Consider the following 22,043-nt stretch of genomic DNA (forward strand, 5'->3'; position numbering starts at 1 on the left):
CTTCAAAGCTGCTTCACTTTTCCTAGAGGTTAAAATCCCTCTGTGTGTGTGTGTGTGTGTGTGTTGGAGGCTGGCTTCTAACATTACTTTTTCTCCTCCAGCTTGGAGCTAAAAACTGAGCATGATGTCTGAGGCTGTTGTCTAGAATAACTTCTGTGCTGGGTTGGAGAGGACAGAGAGGCTGAAAAACTGACCACACGGGACAGTGAGGACGATGTATTCAGAGGAATCTAGCCACTGGCTTACAGACATTGGGTGTTTATGGACAAGAAACCCAGCTAGGGGTACCTGCCCAACGCGTTAGCTAAGGGGGCTCAGTAGGATGTTGGTTAGCAGCTCAAACTAGCAGAAGGACATCTCAGGAGAAGAGTCATCTCTGCGTGCTGATTCCTGCATGCTCTGGCCACCCTCTCTGGTTTGTTTTTCCCGTATCTCCACACCCCTCAAGGTATGTACACAACTGCCTGCAGATAGCAGAGCTGGAGCTGTGGGATTCAGCTTGTTGGCAAGCTGCCACGTTCACAGCCATTTCTGATCTAGCCTTCACGTGGAGGGAAATCCCTGACAGGGGAAGACCTCTTCTGGCCTTTGGGCAGCCCATGTCACATCTCTCTCTCATGCTTTCCCTTCTGGGACTTGGCTGGGCCTTCCTCTGCGGAGCCGCTAGCTGCTGCTCATGAAGCCCTGTGCGCCGTGAGGACCTGGGGTTTGTAGGCAATGTTGTCTTGCCCGAGGTCGCTTGCTGTTGCAGAGATGCCAGCTACCTTCTCTGGAGGGGGCTGTGGCAAATTTACAGCACAGGGCAGCAGTGTCCAGCAGGTCACCACGCTTAGTGCAGTGTCTCGTCTTGGAAGCTTCCGTCTTTGAAGCTTCCAGCTCGTGACTCTTTGTAGATTTTAAGGAAGAAGAAGTAAATTCAGCTCTTTCCCTGAGACACCCTGGAGGAGTCTCAGCCTTTATGTGTGACAGCACAGTACTGGCCCTTGCTGGGGATCAGCAGCTGGTCACAGCGCTGCCCTAGGGATCATAGAGAGCAGGCGTGCTGTGGCGGGGGGTTCCCTAGGCCTCGTCAGCCCGGGTCTTTGGGGAACGGGTCCAGGAGCTATAGACACTGGAGATACATGGTTAGAAGGAGCAAAGGGGGGGAGAAGGTGAGAAGTAGAGCAGGACTGTACCTTCCTCCTTGCGGCTGTCATCCTTCCATGAGGCTGAGCCATCAGGAGAAGCAGGATCCTTTCACCTTGGGCACACCCAGCAGGAGAGCAGCCCGCTTCAGTAACCCTTGTCTCTGCAGGACTTAATTTTCTTTTGCTCCATGTTACCTGTCCTGGTTTGGGGCATTTGTCTGAGCAGGTTACACAGGGCACATCACAGGCATGGAAGTAGGAGACTGGCTTGTCCCAGGGGACGTGTGGCATATCCAAAGCCAGTTTGGGAGGGTGAAAATATCATGAATTTAATAAACTCCTCAAGGGTTGGAGTGAAGGGAAAAGGGGGGAGTTTACAGGTAGAAATAGAGAGCTGGAGGCTAGAGGATGAGGCAAGACCCAGTCTCCATGAAGCTCAGCCAGGCCTGAGGCAATTCTCATCAGTGGCTTTGGGTTGCCTCCTGCTTCATCCCTCTTCTTCCTCCCACACTTCTTGGCCTTGGAAATGGCAGGTCCCTGTCTAGGTGCTGTGGGCCATCCCCTCTGATGTGGGGGCTGGAGTATAGCCTCACCCCAGCTCCGCTTGCCTTGGGATGAGCTAGGCTCACTTGCAGCCAAGGAAAGGTGAGACATGACATACTTTCCAGCAAGTAATGCTTTGGCCACAATGTTTACCCCTTCAGAAATACCATCTCCTTAACTTTTAGGGTCAAGTGAAGGATTTTGGTGACTGGGTTGTCCTACTGCTGGCCTGAGGAGGTCCACCTGTGGTGGGGCACCGAACCAGTTGCGTTACACCTGTCCACTACCCACCAGGATTCATTTGGAAGCAGGGCACTGGGACAAGAGGTTCATGGGACTCACGCTGCAACTAATTTAAAAAAAAAAAGAAAAAGAAAAAAGTCCACCTAGATGTATTGAGCTTAAGTAGGGTAAGATGATGCCAAAGAGGAAGCCCCTGCTCTGAGCATGCTGGGAGGTCGGATCGGGGGGACCATTTCCCAGTGACATGTGTGGGGGGGGTGTGCCAGAGCTGCCTCCCTCCCCGAGCACACTGAGCACATCTCTGTCCCCCTCCCTCCCCACACACGATGGGGAGGGCAGTTCCCAAAAAAAGAGAGACCAAACCATTCCCCACGGGGCTGTGCCGCTAGATGTTGCTGCACTATGGAGCGTCGGCGCCGGGAGTGAGAGGCCGTGGGGTGGGGAGAGAGATGGAGACACAGAAAGAGAGAGAAAAGTGTGATGGAGAGCTGTAGGGACGTGGGGCAACAGGGTTGTCTTGCTGCAGGGCCTCAGGTGCTTAGCCAGAGGCATTGATGTAGAGCTGGCTCTTGAGGATGTAGTCAATTACGGGCTGGCAGAGGTAATCCACGACATGTCCGTCCCCATGCTGCAGGGCCAGTCTGGGGGAGTGGGAGAAGAGGATGGGTCAGAGGGGTTGCGTGGCCCCTTTCCAGGGCTGACCAGGGCTGGAAACACCGTGGTGTCCCCATGAATGGAGGGGTTGGCTGGGGGCACCCTGATTCCACTCCATAGCAGGAGGCCCTCAGCATCACCCACCTGCTTTTGGTGGAGCTGATGACTGACATGGGGTGGTTCAAGTCGTCCTTCACCACCAGGATGTTGCTCTGTGGAGGGAGGAAGAAGAAAGAAGCAAAGGGATGGCCCGAAAGCTGGTGTCTGCCAGTGCCCAGTTGATGATAGGGACCTGGGCAGGGCTTGGTGGCCCCATTGCTGATCCCAGTAAGCAGCTGGGGCAAAACCAAGGTGGAATTCTCCGGGCCCCCCTGCCCTGTGTGATGTTGGTGAGGCCGGGTGGCACTTTGAGGCTCTCATCTGGGCTCACGAGAAAGTTTCATCTCATGGAAGCGGTGCAGCAAAGGGCAACAGTGAGGGCAACAAAGATGATGAAGTGTCTGGAGGGAAAGATGTGTGAGGAATGGCTGAGGTCCCTTGGTTTGTTCAGCCCAGAGCAGAGCAGGCTGAGGGGAGGCCTCATGGCGGCCTGCAGCTCCCTCACGAGGGGAGCGGAGGGGCAGGCGCTGAGCTCTGCTCTCTGGGGACAGCAACAGGACTTGAGGGAACGGCATGGAGCCGGGACAGGGGAGGGTCAGGCTGGGTGTTAGGGAAAGGTTCTGCACCCAGTGGTGGTCGGGCACTGGGACAGGCTGCCCAGGGATGCGGGCACAGCACTGAGCCTGACAGAGTTCAAGGAGCGTTTGGACAATGCTCTGAGACACACGGTCTGATTTTTGGGTGGTCCTGTGTGGAGCCAGAAGTTGGACTCAATGATCCTTGTGTTCCAGCTTGGGTATTCTCTGATTCCCTGACTGTGTGTGAATCCCCTTACCTTGTACTTGCGGAGTATTGAGGAGTGGTTCATGATCCGATCAGGGTCTGCTCCATCCCGGGGGACCACCACAATCCCGAACTCCCCAACGATCACCTCCATCTAGAATCAACCCAAAGAGAGTTTTCATAACCTCCTGGTGCAAAAATCATCTCCCCCCCCCTCCCCAAAATGGAGCTGCACACCCCATGAATGTTTAGCAAAGGTCTGGATGGAGCTAGCCTCAAATTTACTCCCTTTCTGGACAACCTTTGGCAGAAGCGTGGATTTATTAAGGAGTGCTGCTGGTGACATGTTGAGTGGTCTGTGGTAGATGAAATAAAAAGGAACAGGGTTAAATTCTATTAATGGAGGTCAAAGTTAGGCTTTAGGGAGGACCTGTCATGGTGGAAAGGCTAGCAGCAGCACATGTTGCCTGAGGAGGACATGAACTCTGCCTCACTGGAGATTTGAGTGGAAGAGGCGGCAGCTGCACTGCTGGATCAGGCACGTTGTCTGCACAGCCCTTCATCCCTGGCCCTCTTTGTGTTTACATTATTATTTACTGTTCTCCCTGAGATGGTGCTCCGTGGCTGGCTCACCATGGCCGGGTTCTCCTCAGGATGGAAGGGGAGAGGTTTGGAGGCACTGATCCCAGCACCATGCAGCTTGCTCCCACTAGCCTGGGGCAAAGTGACTTGCCCAGAGCTGGCTGAAGCATTTTTTATTTCCAGCAGTCACCAGCTGTGATTCAGAGCACAGAAGGGGGTGAGCAGGTCAGTAATCCAGCCCCTCTCCCTAGGGCTGGTGTTTGAGATGGGCTCGTGTCTCAGTGCGCTGAACTGTGCCAGAATCCTAGCAGTTCACTGTAAAAGCACCAACACCTGAGCAAAACACGGAGCTAGGCATCTCCATAGGGGTCATTTGCCATCTGCAGGTCAGATCTGCCTTTGCAAGGGAGAAGAGCAACTTTTCCATTACTCGCTTTGCATTCTGCCATGTGGTTGTAGTTTCAGGTGCCTGCTCTCCCCACCAACCTCACCACAGCCATTACTGCAGCTGGCTCGCTTGCTGCCCCACTGTGAGATGGTGTCAGACAGCATCTGGCTGAGGATTCAAGACGATTTTTCTTCTTGGTCTTAATTCCTTTTTTCTTTCTTCCTTTATTATTATTTTTTTCTCCTTTAATTGTTGTTGTTGTTATTATTATTACTCATTCTTCTTTTATTGAGTGCAAGCTGTTGATATTGTTTCAAATGTCTTTAATTTCTAATGTCAGGACAACACTTCTCTTACGGCAGTTTTGTAAACCTCTACTTTCCTACCTTGACAGCTTACTCTGTTGGGGCACGCACCTACTTGATCCTGCCTCCTTCCAAGAGAAAACAAATGGGAGTGCATTCTTCAAAATCCCCTAGGAGAGGGTTACCCTGCAGCAGCTGTGCCTTGGGTGGCCCTGTGCGAGTAGGCACAGGTTTGGAGGCCAGGAGAGCTGGGCAGGGTTGCTGACGTGGTTACTTGTGCAGGGGAGGCAAGGGCTCGGGGCGGTGGGGACAGCAGGGATGGCTCCTGTGAGCCTGGAGGACCTGGGCAGCTCCCAGCAGTGCTGGGTGCAGGGGAGGCAGCAGCGGAGGAGGGATGGAGCCGGGGGAAGGTGCACGGGGGGTCCCAGCAGCGACTCACGTCAGACTCATTCCAGAGGCCAGGGATGCAGAAGGACTCCAGCAGGTCACTGCCGCAGAGCAGGAGGATGCGGAGCTCTGAAAGAAGGAAGCGGAAAAGTTCAGAGGTGGGGCAACCAGGGCTGGGCTCCTCCCCTCCTTGCTGTCATCCCATTGCTCTGCTTGAGTGAATCCTCTTCCACCAAAAAAATCCACCCCCCACCAAAACGTGTCCTGCTAAAGATCCCACGTTCCTTCTTGCATCCCCAGTGGTGCCAAACGGGAAGTTCACCCTGAACTACCCCATATGCTATTTCATCTCCTCTTGTGTGCTGCTGTGTCATTGCTGTCTGCTCCTAGGTGGCTGCTGTGCCCTGGAGGTGAGACATCCCACGGAGACAGGAGTAATTTCTGCATTTTATGGACGTGCATAAGTGCTCTGTGATCTGCTGTGGGGGCTTGATCCACAGAGAAATGTGGAGGGCCCTGGGGAGGTGATGCTCCCAGGTCCCTTGCCACCAGGGTTCCTGCACTGCTGAGCACTGGCGCGGCATGGCGAGGGGCTGGGTACTCACCAATCTCCTCGTATCTCATCACTGTCCCCAGGTTGGCATTTTCATCTGGGGGGAAGGCAGAAGAGAGGTGCTAGTGCCTGGCAGGGGTGCTGGGGAGGGAGAGGGGGCCTGGAGGTGGTGCTGGGTGTCTCCTGTACCTACCCACAAAGGTGAAGCGCTCCATGGGCGGGCGAACACAGCAAATCCGACTCAGGCTTTCTCCCACCTTCCCCAGGATCTTTGCTAAAGGCAGAGAAGAAAAGAGGTAAGATGGGGACAGGCTTTGTCCACGGCTGACCACTTGAACAGAGTACAGGAGCCTCCCACACATGGGGACAGCAGCTCCCGCCACCTCCTCTGGCAGACAGCTCAGCCTTCAAATAACCAAATATCCATCAGGTGCAATGGAGCCTGCAGAAAGACCTGACCCAGGCCAGCTGAAAAATGATTTTTTTTTTTTTCAGATGGAGCAGGGAAGGGCAGAAATATGCAGCCAGGAGAGTAGAGGGAGCTGGAGTGGTTTTCATCAGGAGCATGGACATGGGGTAGCTTAACATGGAGGTATAGAAATCTTTTGTTTGATTTAGGAAAACCAACCAAAAATAAGTATGAGTCATGAGGCAGGTGCCTCCGGTCAATCTTGGGGATCCCAGGGCTGCAAAGAGTTCAAGCACCCTGCCATTCCCTATCTCCAGTGGTGCCAGCACACCAAAAAACTGTGAGGAGGATGAGGGAAATCCCTGCTCTACCATTAGTGGTGGAGGAGGATGAGCTGGAGGAGCTCGGGAGAGCTCAACCCAAAGAGGCATGTGTTTGGTTGCTTGGGCTGGGATGTGAGGACTGGGTGGCCAGCTCCTCTTCTACACCCGCAGTGCAACCTACCTGCGGTGGGCTTGTTGGAAACATTGTTGTTCTGGTAGATGGGCTGCGGAGACTCGTTCTGGGGCTGTCCGATCACGGGGGTCATGGAGGGGGTGTTGACGTTGGAGAGGATGCAGCCAGTCACTCTCTGCAGCAAGGAAGAAGTTTAATTGAAAGGGTGGCTTCCCCAAGGCTGGAGGTGCCTCCCAGAACTTTTACCACCCCAGTAGAGAGCCCCTGTACCCAAAGATGAAGGTCATCACTAGTGACAGACACATCCAGACTCATTTTAGGATTCCTGTTGCTATGTGACCCCACCAGATGGGTCTTGGGCCCAATGAGTTGTGATTATAGCTCAGGACAGTGGGGTTGGGTTTTTGCACTGGCCCTTAAGGCTGGCAAAATTGCTGTTGTCTTGTGCGCAGGCAGGTGCAACCTCTGTCGCTTGGAGGTGCTTATAAGTTCTGAGAACTTCTGCCTGGGCGTTTGGAAGGACTGCCTCCACTCCTGCTCCTGGTGTGCACGGGACTCAGGTGGCCATCATCCCTGGCTGGAGGTGATGTCCGACTGAGTGGCCGTGGGACTGAAGCCACTCCTCACGTTTTGCCCTGGTAGATGAGTGTGCTGGTGAGCCCACCTCCAAGCAGTTTTTGCACAGCAATGAAGTTCTGCTTTAGAGGAAGTGTTCCTTGTTATCTACTGCTCCTTGCTTGGCCCCCGCTTACTGGTGACAGCACGAGTAGCTGATCCGAAGGGCTCCATTTGCTTTTGCATGCAGGGAAGAGAAGCACACAATAGCTGTGGCAAGGGGCCTCGCACACTCCTCCAGGTCAGGCAATTGTCTGCATCTTCTCTGTTTTGGTCTTTGGTGCCCACCTCTGGGTTCAGGAGCACCAGCTGGGTGGAGGATGGTGTCTGCTGCCTGATCCCGGCATGGGATCAGGTCGCAGGGTGCCCACAGCGCAAGGGCTCTCACCTTCATCAGGTCACGGTGGTGCTCCAGCACGCTGCAGGTGGTCTGCCAGGTGTCCTGGTAGCACTCCCAGGGGTCCACCCTGCAGGAGCAACAGCATTGGCTGATGTCCTCACGTCTCCTTCCTCCAGCCCTTCCACCCAGCTCTCCCTGACGGCTTCATCCCCACTTGTCCCTTCCTCACACAGTCCCCTGTGTGGGACAGGACCTGAACACGTGTGCCTGTGCCCAGGCTCCTTCCTGTTCTTGGTACCCAAATTCCACTTGGCTTGGACGTGTCTATGTGTGCTATGACCCTCCCTCCTGAAGGCAGCTGAGATGCTGGTCCCACCTCAGATGCGGGCCTCCTGCGGGCCAGTGCTTGCTGGCCCCTTGGCCCTAGCGCCTGTCCATGTGGTGGCTATTCGGGCTGGAAGGGACCACGAGGACCACAAGGACCACGAGGACCATCGGGGCCACTCACCGGATCCAGTCGGAGGACTGCACGGCCAGCTGGCACATGGTCAGGCGGTGCCGGCTGGAGACCAGGCCCTGCAGGAGAGTGGTGAAGGAACGATCAAAATGAAGGTTAAAAGGAGACGGCCCATAAACACAGCTGCAAAAAGTGGTTTAAGCTCCAGCTTTCTGGATGAGGGGGAGTCCTGCCTCTCAGAGCTGCGGCAGTCAGCGTGGTTACCTGGGGTATAGTGGCTGCAGACCCAGGATGCTGGGCAAGGCAGAACATCTCCTCTCCTATGCTGTTTTTTTTTTTTTTTTTTTTAACTCTAGAACACACTTCTAAAGCTCACTTGTATTGCTGCTCTCCTCAAAATAAAATTGGGTTTTAAAATCATTTAGACAACCCAACCCAAGCAGAATGACCACCATCACTTTGCTTGGCAGCAGTTCTCTTTGCTCTCTAGTTTTAGTTGGTTACAGGGTCTCGCTGCAAGTTTTATCTAAAGCCTGTGTGGGTTTATCCCTCTCCATCTTCTCAGAGGCATTCCCATGGCTCCAGGACGCTCAGCACGGCACATACAGAGAGGAAAGAGATCACGGGGACAACTCACCATCTTCCCATAGGAGTCATGCACAGGCGAGACGATGCCACCGATGACAATGAACCGCCCGGTCTTGTGCAGGTAATCGCGGGCCCTCTCTGGGGAACAACAAGAGGGGGTCAGTGCACCAGCCCAACCCACCGAGCCCTGCAAAACCATATTTTTGGCTTTGCCAAATACCCTTAGAGGGATTCACCTCCAGCTTCATATGGCCATCACCTGCCTTGCCCTAAAAGCTGCACCGTCAGCTCCCAGCTGTGGATCTGGTACCTCTCACGCCCCCCAAAATTAGTAATTTCCATCATTTAGGCAAGGGTTCCAACATCTTCATCCTCCACTGGCTTTTATTGTCTTCTGCAGGGCTGATCAAAAAATTATTTTGTTCCTCCAAGTTTTGACATGCAGAAAAAGGAATATTTTTCATGAAAACAGCTTTTGGGACAGATAGAAGTCAAGAATGGTACTGTGATTGCCATGCCCCTGGGACAGCCAGTGAGACATTTGTCAGCCTTCGTGCACCTCCTAGGCTCCCCCTAAATCCTCTCTCTGGCTTTCTTCCCAGTCCTTGTGCCCTGTACTTGCCGGTGTCTGAAGAAATTAAAATGGGATTGAATAATTTGATTTGTGCAGAGGAGCAGGGAGGACATCTTGGCTTGCTCAGCCCTGTGATAAAGGTCACCATGGGAGAGAAAATGGGCTGGAAAGGGTGTTTGAGAGGAGTAGGGGCGTTGGGTGGAGAAGGCTGTCCCCTTTTGGGCAGGTTGCTAAAATCAGTGCTACTGCATGATTATTGCTATGCGTGGTATAAGTTATGTACATAAAAACACCGTATGCAGAAGCTTGAGAGCCCCTTGTGCATGCTCAGGACCTTCACAAACACTGAACCAGTCCCCAGAAAAGCCTAAAATCTTACTCTGACCCCAGACTCCTGTGTGCATTCAATGGACGGGCATTGGAGAAAGGGAGCTTTGTTCCCATTTACAGCTGTGGAGTGAGGATTATGTGGTGACTTCCCTGGGACTTCCCTATATAGCCTGCTGTGATGGACAAATATGCACTTAGGAAAAAAAAAAAGCCTTTCTTCTCCATTTTATGTTTTAAAAAGAGGAATCATAGGGAAAGAGCGGCAGCTTCTCCCTCTTGGATGCTCTGTGTGTGCCATTATTGATGTCGACAGAATCACAGAATCACAGAATGGCTCGGGTTGGAAGGGACCTCAAGGATCAGCTGGTTCCAATCCCCTGCCATGGGCAGGGACACCACCCACTAGATCAGGTTGCTCAGGGTCTCATCTAACCTGGCCTTGAACACCTCCAGGGATGGGGCATCCACAACCTCTCTGAGCAATCTGTGCCAGTGCCTCACCACCCTCTGAGTGAAGAATTTCCTCCTAACACCTAATTTAAATCTCCCCTCTTTTAGTTTAAAACCATTCCCCCTCGTCCTGTCATTATCCACCTGAGTAAAGAGTCCTTCTCCATCCTTTTTATAAGACCCCTTTAAGTACTGAAAGGTTGCAATGGGGTCACCCCAAAGCTTTCTCTTCTGCAGGCTGAACAGCCCCAGCTCTCTCAGCCCTTCTTCGTAGGAGAGGTGCTCCAGCCCCTCGATCATCTTTGTGCCCTCCTCTGGACCCACTCTAACAGCCCCACATCCTTCATGTTAACGGCCTTCCCATGAGTACCTCTAAAGTTAATCAATTGTGAAGGGGGAAATTGTATTTTTTCTTCCTGAACCTGCCCTGGGATCTCTTACAGACTAGGAGAAAAAAATAAATACATCAAAAAAATAAAAAAAAGACAGCATAGTGTATAAGTTTTGCATTTAAAATACTAAGAAAAAAAATAAATTCTCTAACAAAAATGGTCATGGACTTTTAAATTAACACATACTCTCATTAGTTCCTGCTTTGCCCTGGACTGATTTTCCTTGCCAAAAGAAGACTGAAAACACTAACCTGTTCACCTCCAAGCTTCCTATTTGTGTGCAGCATCTTTGTCAAATTCACTCTAAGGAAAGCAGAATGGCTTCATGGTTGTGAAGGTGACCTATACTCTTAGTTGGGCCCAAGTTTTTGGTGGCCAGAACCAAAAAATTCAGCCAGATACCCACTTCCTGAGGGCTGTGTGAGCGTGAGCTAGCCCAGCTCTGACCCCACACCCCGGGCACTGACCCCGACCTGCGCCGCATCCTCTCCGCAGCAGCTCTCAGGAGAGATCGGACCTGAGCGCCCTTCGGAAAACCCTCTGGGCACCTGCAAGCGAAGGAGTGTAAGCCCAAGAAATCCCATATAATTCCAGCAGCTGTAGGCAGAGAAAGTGCTTGCCCGTTTCTACAGCAAGTCCAACAGCCTCGGGAGGACAAATCCTTTTGGATGTCCAGGTGCCCCTGGCGGTGCAGCTCACGGGAGGGAGGAGGTGGATGTTCTTGCTCTGAATTGTTCACTTGCTATCTAACTGCATATCAGTCTCTTGAGAAACCTGCAGGAATTCTGTTGCTCTTCAAAATATATATTTAAAAGTTGGGATTTGCATTTGCAAGAACTTGACATCTATGTCAGAAATACAGGACAGAAATACCAAATACCAGGAGACAGAAGATAAATGCTGGGACAGAGACAGGGGACCTGGGGCAGGTGGCACCATGGCTTTGGGGTGTCACAAGACGATGGCGTGAGTCTGTGGCACATCAGTGCTGTAATCACAAAATCGCATTAAAGCCTTGTGTTTTTTTTTTTTTCCCCACAGATTTAATTTTCTTGGACTGAATTACTCTTCAATGTAGAGATGGAGAAAGCTACAGGCAGCTGTAGCCATGCCTGTCCAAACACATAAGCTTATCCAGCCTTGAGTGTCGTCCTCTATATAAGGCAAGAGCAAATCACTTTAGGTCTTCTAAGAGGGGATGGTAGTGCCCACGGCGTGGATGGTGGAAAGTGGTGGAGGTCACGACTGGTGCTGAAAGGGCTGAGGGTGAGTCTTCGTCTGCCTTTGGGTCTTCCAGCCCAAAAGCAGCGGTGCTGTGCACACGGTGGGGTTAAGCTGAGTTGCTCCATGCCAAAGTATGACCTGTGGGTTCATTTGGTTGTTTGGTTTGGTTGTTTTTTCTCGGTTTCTGGAGCTGGAAGTGGGATGCTGGCTTTGTTGGATCATTGCTTTGAGTAGTCATGGCTGCTCTGACAGTGCGGTGCTTGGTGCTTCCTCCAAAGCCCTGGGCCGTTACACCCTCTCAGAAAATGCCTTTTTAAATAAAACTTGTATATTCATGCAAAGCATGCTGCTTGTGAGGAGCGGGTTGAAGACTCCCTGCAGATATGGGGATGCCAAAGATAATGCAATGGTGTCGCATTCCTCTTCTCATCTGTATTCCTTATGGTCAGCCATCGGTGCAGCTCCTGGCCTTATCTCCCTGCTTATGCAAAGATTGCTGCTTGGGAAAAAAACAAACAAACAAACAAACAAACAAAAAAAAAAACACTGAGATTTTGTCAGGAAAGCCATTGGTCTTGGGAGTCTGGGTCCCACGTTTGTTGGGTTCCTGGCCTGTTTGTCACTGCGCTCAGCCTGGTGACGAGGTTTCCAAACTGATGGCTCTTGAGACTGGCCTGAGAGAGCGAGGCTGGACTGAAATGAAACAGCTTTTTGGTGAGGAAAATGTCGGCGGTGGGAGCTGAAATGCTTCTCTGCATCCTCTGAAGTTCCCCCTCCACCAGTGCCGGTGCCTGGTGGGACAGGGCAGGAGCTGGGGACGTCACACGGAGCAGCAGGAGGGCTGGTGTTGAGCATCCCGGTGCCGGCGGTGGGCTTTTCTCCAGCGTTGTGGCCAGAAGAGCAGGGCTGAGCTGCTCTCCTTGCACCCCAGCCTCCAGGCCCTTCCTCAGCCTGGTTCTGCCTGGTGCCATGTGCCAAAAACCACCACATCCACACCGTCAGGCACCAACCATTACTGGGCCAGGGAAGGACAGAAGGGGCCCGCTTGGGGAACACGTGTCCTGCTGACACCTCCCCGCTGGCAGGGGTTGTGTCCCCAGCCCAGCCTTCCTCCCCTCTGCCATGAGTGGATTTTGTGTGGTTTTGGCACTGCCGCCCCCTGCGAGACGATGGTGAGGCAAGGACTGATCACAGGGCGTGCTCCAGGGCTACAGAAACGATAAATGATTGTTTTGTGTTCAGATCACTCCAGAAATAGTATCCTGCTCCCCTGCTAGGAAATCGCTGCTTATTTAAGAGACATTTCTTTTTGGAGATTTTCACCAACTATATTTAATCGTAACGCTTCCGCCCCACTGGCGCCGCTCCATCGCCTCAATTGATGTTAATGAAATCAAATATTCCTTGTGCTTAATCTTTCAAGGTGTGATTTCAAATGTTTTGCCTTCATCCCCGATTCATCCCCACCCCTAAGAGTTTCTCTCTCCTTTGTTTTCTCCCAGACGAGGAGATGCAGCCCAGGGGATGCTGCGGAGCCACTGCTACAAACCCGCACAGGCACTGAGGGCAGGGCGGGTGCCTTCCCCCCAGCCAAAATTCCTGCTCCTGCGGGGACCAGTGACCCAGATATGCAAGCACAATGCTCTATCCTTTAGCCAGCAGCACTTTTGGGTCTAAATCTTGTTCCATACCCTGTGCCTAAGTCAGGCAAGGAGCCAGCAGTTATTCTCAGCCTAATTGAGTGATGTATATATATACATATATATATATATATATATATGACTCTGAATGCCAAATCGGGGATGTCTTTGTGGCTGCATCCACTCAGGCCTTCAAATAATGCTGAAAAATGAATTTGGGCACCAGGCTGGGGCAGCTCTCGAGGCTGAACTGTGTGACAAACCTGTCGTTTCCCTGTCCCCCAGCACTCCTCGCCCGCCCGCCTGGCTTCGGCGTCCCTGCTCCCCAGAGCACACGGCGATGTCCCTGCTGCAAAAACAAGCCCTGGCTGCTCTCCAAGGAAAGCTTCACTTTCCAAAGAAGTGGGAGGAGGGGGTAGAGCTATCCCATTAAGCCCCGTTAATGCTTAATGATTTTTCATCTCCAAGATAATTGCTCTGTTACACTTTCCCCCCACCCCTTTAGTCCTGAGCTGCATCCGGGCATTGGATAAAGAAGAAAATCGGGAGGGACTTCCATGCTAGATGGCTTCAGTTGTTGCTGCACTCTTCTTTTAATGGCTTTTCACAGGCGCAAAAAAGAACCAGCCAGCAGGATACCTTGATACTAGAGGTGGAAGCCAAGGTTTTAAAGCCCCCAGAGGTGCAGCGCCTGCATATCCTCCCTGCAACCCCCCTGGGCCCTGGAGAGCCGCCTGAAGGATGAGTAAGGAGGCTCAGGCCATTGCCATCTGTGGCATCCTGACTTTAAAAAAAAAAAAAAAGAGAGAGAAGGTTGAAGGCTGAGTCACTTCCCAGTGAGCTGACCTACAAAGAGCAGAGCACCTACACGAGACCCAGCCAGATGGGGCCTTGGAAGGGATCAGGCCAGTCCCAGTTCATCTGGGTCCCTGTCACGGAGCCTGAGAAGACGCATCGCAGGGAGAGCCTAACCCGGGCCAGGGTGCTTTTCCCCTCTGGGTGATCCCACCCCGGAGCTGAGGAGCAACGTGTGCAGGGGCACGGTTATGGGAGCTGCTGCTGGCACCAGAGCTGTGCCAACGCCTCCAGGTGGGCCCTGGCTCTGCAGGTCCAACTCGCTGCAGGAGAAAGGTGCTGAGCTCCTTCCTCTTCCAGCGCAGTGTTTAGAGAGAAACGGGTCAAAATGATTACAGGTGAGCATTTGAGGACAAAATGCCCCAAGCCCACTGAACTGGAGCAGGGAACGGTGCAGAGCTGTGCCCTCCCGAGCAGGAAGGAAGGAAAGAAGGTGTTGCATGGCCAAAGTGGTCTGGTTTTGCCATGAACCCCTGGGGATGTGAGTGCCACCTCCGATGGCTGCTTTTCTCATTGCCTGTCTCCCCAAGGAACCCACCGGCTGTTTTGGGGGGAAACACCAGCCCACAACAAAGATCCTCCCGTTCCCCCCAGGGTCTGACCCCAAACTTGCATCGCATGGCTGTATCTCTACTTTGATTAGAGCCCAAATATCAGTGACCAAAATAAACCCTTTGGCAAACAAAGGTGAGTGTGTTCTGGCTATTCCCAACTGCTCGCTTTGGGAATGGCTTTTATTGCCTCGAGCCTGCGGATAGAGTCAAGTAGGACAAACTCAGCAGCAGAAGGCACATGGCAAATATTTTCATTATCCTGCCGTGGAAATGGTCCTCTTCTTCTGCCAGGATGCTGGTGGATGTAGGACAGGTGCCTCGCTGCTCGTCCCCAGAGAGGTGCCGCTCCCCACCGCAGCCAGCTGCAGGCTGGTACATTCCTGTCACCAAGAGCATTTTTTTTTTAAAGGAGAAAAAAAGTGGATTCTTTCACTTGTTTTCCACTGGCTTCCTTTCTTGTGCAATCAAATGGGTTTTTTCTTGCATATCCAAACTGTGGCAGCACATCCCAGAGAGCATGCTGCCTGGGTGCAGCCCTGGGCGGGGCAGGGACGGGCACTGCCCCTGCCGGGGTGCGGTTGCACAGTGGCTCCTGAGATCCCCATTTACTGGGGCACCAAGCAAAGAAGCTGCAAGCAAAGCCGCTCCGTCCGGGTTCCCCATGCTCCATGGGAGCTCTTCCGCATCTTCTCCCCAAAATCCAAAGCTGGTTCTGCTGTATTAGAGGCACCAGCTGGGAGAACTGAAGCGATGTGCCCAAGGTTGCAGGAGCGATGTGGGCACAGCACGCAGCTAGGCAACGTCCTCAACATCCCATGGGCTGCTGCTCAAAAGTAACAGGGCTGACCATGCAGGAGGTGCGAGCATTTTAGTGTGAGCCTCTGGTTTTGAAATGGAAGCCGAGCCCCTGGTTCTTGCTTGAATGAGGTTGTAGGAGTGGATTTCTGGGTTTGCTTGCGTTTGGTTGAAGCAGAAGGTAGCACGTGGCACGTTTCAGGAGGTGGTGTTGTTTTAGAGACAATGCAGAGCCTCACCAGCTGTAATAAATACTGCTAAATATTTAAGAGCTTATAAATAGTTTAGAAGGATCCTTGAGCAGTTATTGATGGAGTTTTGATGGTGCTGGGGAAGCTCCTCCGCTCTGTGGATCAGAAGGATGGGATGAGACGCTGGAGATGATGGAAGCTGGGGGTCAGTGGGTCCTCCTCTAGGGCGCTTCAGAGCCCAGCCCAAGTTAACATAAAGGATGCTGAGACATGAGCACAGAGGAGTGGAGTTTGCCCTGCTACGACTTCCGATGTCCGATAACTCACCTGGAGGGTTATAAATAACATCTCTCCTGGCTCTGCTGATCCCTCTGCTGCCAGCGCTCCCCGAGCCCAACCACGCTCTGGCACCACAGCGGGGAGCAAAGCCAGGCCCGAGTCCGCCCCTCGCCATCTGCGATGTCCTCCAGCCCGCCCTGAGCCCCCTCGCCCACCTTGATCATCGATCACTGGACCTAAGTGCATGGCCAGATCTCAGTGGGGATGAAATAGCAGCATGAAGCAGCCTTCGCTTCCTGCTCGTGGTGCTCGCCGTAGAGGCAAAGCCTCTCTCACATGCCTGATGAGCTTTTGCTAGAGGGGGAATTTTGCTTCTGGTCATCTGCAGATATTTTTGCACTTAAGGAAAAGGGGACAGGACGAGCCGTCCCTCTGCTCACCCGTCTCTCCCAGCCCCGTTCCAGGCAGTGCAGAGCTCATTAAGCTGCCTTGCACTTCAGCTGTCTCAACTAGTAAGACAATGTGACTCCTGAAATTCAGGCTATTGAAACAACACAAGAGTGGCAAAAGCCTCAGCCCCTCCTTTTTCCTTCCCCTTTCCTTCCCAGGCTCGGTCCTTTTGGCTCCAAAGCCCACTGATGTAGCGCAGCGGAGCTCCAAGGGCTGCTTTCAACAAGCAGCGAGCGGCCCAGCCCGCTGGGATTTTTAATAGCTCAAATTCTCTTAAGAAGCAAAGCAACGGAGACTTTTACTTTTAATGGCGGAGCCCTCTGCCATTGTTTTCAGAAGCATTTTATTTCAGACTACTGCATTGTATTTCATGGTGTCAGAGAGATTTTTTTACCCATCTTACTGGCTGGGATACAAACTCACCTCAACGACAGATGCACATCAAATATGGGGAAAGTTCAGTTCTAGTTAGACAAAAAGGGTGGAGAAGGGAAGGCAGTGGAGATTTGCTGAATTTCAGGGCTTGAGATTCCCCCAGAGCACAAGCTCTGCTTCTCTAGGCGTGCCGAGGACTCGGAGCTGTGTGAAATGAAGTGCGTGGGCATATCCATGGCCAAACAGACGTAAAGCGTGTAGGGTGCTGAGAGCCCCCGCTCAGCAACCCAGAGCTCGGTAAACCAAGCTGCAGCAGATGAGGAAGTCTGGATGCAGGCAGACACCATAGATTTAATTAAAATCACCCGCTTGCTATCAGGGCTTGATAGTGCAGAAAAAAAATGGTGTAAATAAAACCAGACGCCTCTGACAGAGTGAAATAACAGCACCGTGGCCCTTTCCTTGGGGTTTGCCCAAAGTGCTGTCTTCAAATCCAGCTCTGAGCATCCCCCATGCCCCAGCCTCCAGGATCCCATGGGCAATGCACCACCAGGGCTCGAAACCATCCTCTGCCAGGGCAGAGGGGTCAGGAAACACTCCGCTAACCAAAGCCTGATGAACAGAGGGGGAAATGGGAGTGGAGGAGGGCACGGGTCAGGTTTGACGTGTGTCAGAAGTGCCAAAATGGGAAATATTGCATTTGGAGAGTAACCTTTTGTTCTATAATTTAAGAAAAACAAACAAACAAAAAAATCAATATTAAAGCACTGCATTTTGATTGACCTGATACGCCTCCTCCCAGTCCCTGAGGTTCGGTTTGCAGGAATTATTGGGACAACCCCACAGATCTCGTACATTTATGGGGTAGGACAAGCCCTTTCCCACGCAGTGCTACAAAGCAGCTCACCGAACAGAAGCTCTTCCCCTCAGTTCCAGCACTTCGTTACCTCCCTTTCCAACCCTGAAACACCCTGAGAGGGAACCACACCAACCCTCCAGCCTGTGACCTTGCACAGGGACACCTTTAATCCCAGTACTATGCCCAAGACTACCTTCAAAGTGAACTGCATTTTCTTTTTTTTCTTTTCTTTTTTCTTTTTTAATTTAAGATACGCTTTCCACCTTGCTCTGGAGGCTGCCCTGTGGTTTTGTGCTCTGGAGGAGACACAGCTGTGCTGGGGTTCCCTGTGCTGGGACATGGCAGGGAAACGCTTTACTTGCCAAAGCTGGCGGAGCGCCGGCACATGCTCCAGTACGTTTGCATCACCATGCAGATAGTATTTTGCTTTTGACATTGGCCCGTTGGCTCTTGTCCTTTGGGTGGCATTGCTCGCATGGGGAGGAAGCAGCAGAACTGCACTGAGGCCAGGATGGGTGCTTCTCACCGCAGGCTGAAGCCCACCAGTGATCATGTTAAAGCCTCATTAAACCACCTCTGCCCTTTTCTTTCCTCCCGACTTTCCTTCCCCCCCGCCCCCCACGTCCTGGGCTGAGTTTCTTCTTGCCACATAAATATAGAAAATACAACTTAAAGTTGTGACTCAGAATACACGTACATCTCAGAGCACATCTAACACCACAAATAACTCGGAGTGTTTTCAGGGCTATGTGGGTGTTGTCGCAACCCCTTAAAACGGACAGCTCTACAGCACAGCATCTCACCTCCTTTTCCTTATATGTGAAGTTTATGTTTTGTGTTAATTATTAGCTTTTATGTATGACGTTTATTGTATATACACAGACACAAATCAGGCTTGCTTGGTGAGCCCCAGTGACCCAGCCACGGAACTGGTGGAGAGGGAAGGAGCCCGGCTGCAGTACCTTCATGGATGCCAGGGTCAGCCACGGGCTGTAGCTGGAGGTCTGGGGTTGGGACAAGTTCCCAGCTTCCTGCAAACCTGAGCATCATGATAGTGACTCTTAAATTCACGTCCAGTGGGAAAAAAAAAATCGGGGAAACATTTTCCCCGTTAGAAGAGCCTTTCAAATAACTAACCCATCTCTCATTCAGGAAAAATTCCTGAATTTGGGGTTTGGCCTGAATAAAACATGATAAGATCCCAACTGAGACATGTGATGGGCGTACAGTGGTATGTCTATGGTGGCATGCCAGTGCAAGTCTTATATGTCCTCTCAGCTTAACTGGTGCCACGAATTAAATAAATGGTATCTCTTCATGGTAAGCAACAAACCGTAACAGGCCAATGAAGCCCAAATATTTATCTGAAAAAATAAAGACGGTCATTTTGCACAAATTCAGCTCTTGGAAATACAGCATTTCCAAGATAGGACACTCTTTTTGTTGGGCTCTCATAGCACAGAGCTCAAGGAGCAATACAAGTTTTGGTCACGATTCCCCTGCCCTCATATGATTCCTCTTTTAAATGGGGGTGAGGGAGTCCTCAAACAAAAATGTACAGGGATTTAGGAACTAATTTCCATGTCCTTTAGATGTAGAAGACTGTCTTGTCCCTGTCCCAGTTTCTCAGGACCTTACAGGCCAGGATCTCTCCAGGACATACAGACAAAAAATTTCCACATCAAGCCATCCTCTCTGAGCTAAAACATGTCTTCCTGGAAAACTGCTGAGTCCTGATTTAAAGCCTTCCAGTGACGGAAAATCCACCAGGTGCCTGAATGTCTTTTCCTACTCGTTGATTAATTTCACTCAAAAGCACACACCAGATTTCTAGTCTGAAGTTGTGTGGCATCCCATCCTGCTCCTGGCATGTCATCAGTCCCTGCTCTGCCAAGAGAAGTGCCCACCCCCCAGTCCCATATCCCTCCCTCGTGCAGACACCCCTAGGCCATGATCTCGTTGCTCCTTTGTGGCTTTTGTAAATCTAGACCGAGCCTCTCTCCGCTCTCACCATAAAGCCTGGTTTCCGGAGCTAATGTAATTCTTGTTACTGTTCTTCCAGGAAGGGTTTGCTAATAGAGTATGTAAAAACGAGGCAACCTCTCTTCTTCTGCTTGATACTCCCCTGCTCGCATGCACAAGGATTGCACTCGCTGTTTTTTCTACAGCATCACATTGTTTGTATGCAGTGCACTACATACGATTGCTCCTCAGTCCTTGACAACATCACCGTTTGGCAGAAGACATTTGTTTGCCTGTTGTTTATATGTGACGTGCTTTCCTCCTCGCTGGACACATGACTTTGCATTTGACTTCACTGTTTGAGTAAGGCATTTCTATCAAACAGACCGAGTCGGGCAGCACAACTGACTCGTTATCATCATTAATTCCTGTTCTATCCACTTCGGAGTCATTGGCGCTTTTTACCAGCGGGGATTATATATTTTCTTCCAGGTCATTGATAAAAGATACTGAACAGCACTGAGCCAAAAAAAAAGAAAAAAATCTCATTGTGTGTCAGCTGCAAAGCATTATTTTACTGACCCTTATTTTCTAAAATAAATGTTGTTACTGTTTTTTAGTCCACTGAATATGGGCCACATTGATATTTTTAGTTTTACTTTTCTTAATCAGAATGTCATCTCTAATAATATGGATTACAGAAGTCCGTTTTATCTATAGTCACAACCAACACCCTGTAATTTCATTTAATTATGTTTTGATTTTTAAATAGTTCCTCTTGTTCCTTTTTGTTTGCGACTGGTTTTAGCTTAGGGAATGGGATTTTTGAAGTTCTGGGTACATCGGTGTCCAGGAAATCTGCTCGCACTTAGGAAAAGAAATTACAATGTGATCATTTGCATCCAGAAAGCCGTTATTTTCTAGCCTGCTGACCATCTCATTATGATCTACAAAAACAAGGTCTGATGCAGAACTACCCCAAGCTGATTTCAATTTCTTTTGGTGTGCGTGCTTAGAAACCTGCATACAGCTTACAGAAACCCCAGGGATGCTTCCCCAGCTGTAGCACAAGACCTTCAGCATCTGCTCTCCAGCCTGAAATCCCCCATCAGCCATCAGGGATGGATCCTCTCTGCGTGCTCTAGGAAGGCGTGTGAGAGGAGCTAGCCGATCTCTCCCCTTCCATTCCATGGGGCGGTCTGCAGCGGACACCTCACCCTCGCAGAACCCCCGTCCTCAGGCGAGTGGCTGCTTGCACGGGCATCTCCAGGCAGTCCGAGCTTTATCCGGGCAGTCGGTGTTTATGGCATGCCAGGCTGTCTTTGACAGCGACTGCCCTTCCTCCCTGCCTGCCTCCATCCCTGCCTCCATCCCTCCCTTTTCCCTGAGCAGGCTGGAGCAGTGCTTTCAGCATCCCCGCCATCCGGACCACCTCACGGACGCTCAGCGATACCAACCACCTCGCGCCAGCGTTTCCGATTCCTACGGCTGATTATCAAACGCAAGGCTGGGCTGCCCGACCCCTCCGACAGCCGCCTGTATTTTCGTTCACTTACGCCATACCTGGCTGCAGCTGCTTGGCCCGGTCCCTCCCTCCTCCCTCCCCAGCCAGGGGGAAAATAAAAGCGCTGCGGAGACCGCGGGCCCGCAGACACTGCCGGGAGCCTTTGCCAGGACGGCCCCGGGGGTCTTAGGGGCAGGGCCGCGACAAAGGGGAGCGAAAACGGGGCCCCCCTGCGCCTCGTGCCGCTCCCCACAGCGGGGCCGTCTTCCTCGGCGGCCTCCGGCTGCTGGCGAGGCCGGGACCTCGCCTCCTCTTCCTCCTCCTCCTCCTCCTCCTCCTGCTGCTCCCTCCCGGCCTTCAGCACCACACGGCCCGCGGACAGCCGCCCCGGCCCCGCCGCCCCCGGTGCCCCCCGCGGGCCGCCCCCCCGCGGAGCCTCACCGAACATCTGGATGTGGCCCTTGGTGATGGGGTTGAAGCTGCCGCAGGCCAGCAGGATAACGTGGGTCTTGGTGGTCTCCGTCATGGCCCCGGCCCGGCCCCAGCCGCTTTTTGTGTCTCGGTGCGGCTGCGGCGGAGGCGGAGCGGGGGGGAGCGGGGCCGGGGCGGGGCCGGGGCCGGGGCCGCCTCCCGCAGCCTCCCCCCGCCGGCCGTGAGGGGAGAAGGGCGCTGGAAACCGGGCGAGAAACGCCGGAGGGGGCGGCGGGGCTGCTGGTCGGTGCCGTGCAGCTCTGCCTTCGCAGCCGCAGCCTTTATCGGCGTTTGCAGGCCTCGGGGTGACGGCAGGAAAAGAGGGCACTCCTCAGGCCTCTCCTGGGCGTGCTGCCGCCCGCGGGTGCCCGTGCGTGCTCCATCCTCACAAAACTCGTCCTCCGTTTGGGCTGAAAGTTACTCAGCAGCTTTAAAAAGCCACCTGCGGGAACCGAGGGATGGAAACCTCTCTGCTGGAAGCCTGGCTGGGACGCGGCGTGGCGACTGCCCCGTGCCTGCGCAGCACGGTGGTGGTGGTGGGCTCCTCTGCGCTGGAGCACTCACAAAACAACAGCTCCCCCCCCCCCCCCCCCCTTTTTTTTTTTCTTT

General features: G+C 52.4%; 1 protein-coding gene across 1 annotated transcript; it reads right to left on the bottom strand.

Moving 5' to 3' along the window:
• Window positions 1-298: 298 nt before the first annotated feature.
• On the bottom strand, window positions 299-21,542 carry NMNAT2 (nicotinamide nucleotide adenylyltransferase 2). The gene is made up of 11 exons (XM_035537508.2): window positions 21,405-21,542; window positions 8,579-8,667; window positions 7,993-8,060; window positions 7,533-7,611; window positions 6,578-6,704; window positions 5,858-5,938; window positions 5,717-5,761; window positions 5,164-5,240; window positions 3,502-3,603; window positions 2,712-2,779; window positions 299-2,554 (listed from the first exon to the last, which is right to left on the bottom strand). Exons 1-11 carry the CDS (start codon window positions 21,487-21,489, stop codon window positions 2,452-2,454), a joined length of 924 nt encoding a protein of 307 aa, XP_035393401.1. The 5' UTR covers window positions 21,490-21,542; the 3' UTR covers window positions 299-2,451.
• Window positions 21,543-22,043: the final 501 nt, after the last annotated feature.

The sequence above is a fragment of the Cygnus atratus genome, chromosome 8 (genome assembly GCF_013377495.2).
Source record: "Cygnus atratus isolate AKBS03 ecotype Queensland, Australia chromosome 8, CAtr_DNAZoo_HiC_assembly, whole genome shotgun sequence".
Taxonomy (NCBI): Eukaryota; Metazoa; Chordata; class Aves; order Anseriformes; family Anatidae; genus Cygnus; species Cygnus atratus.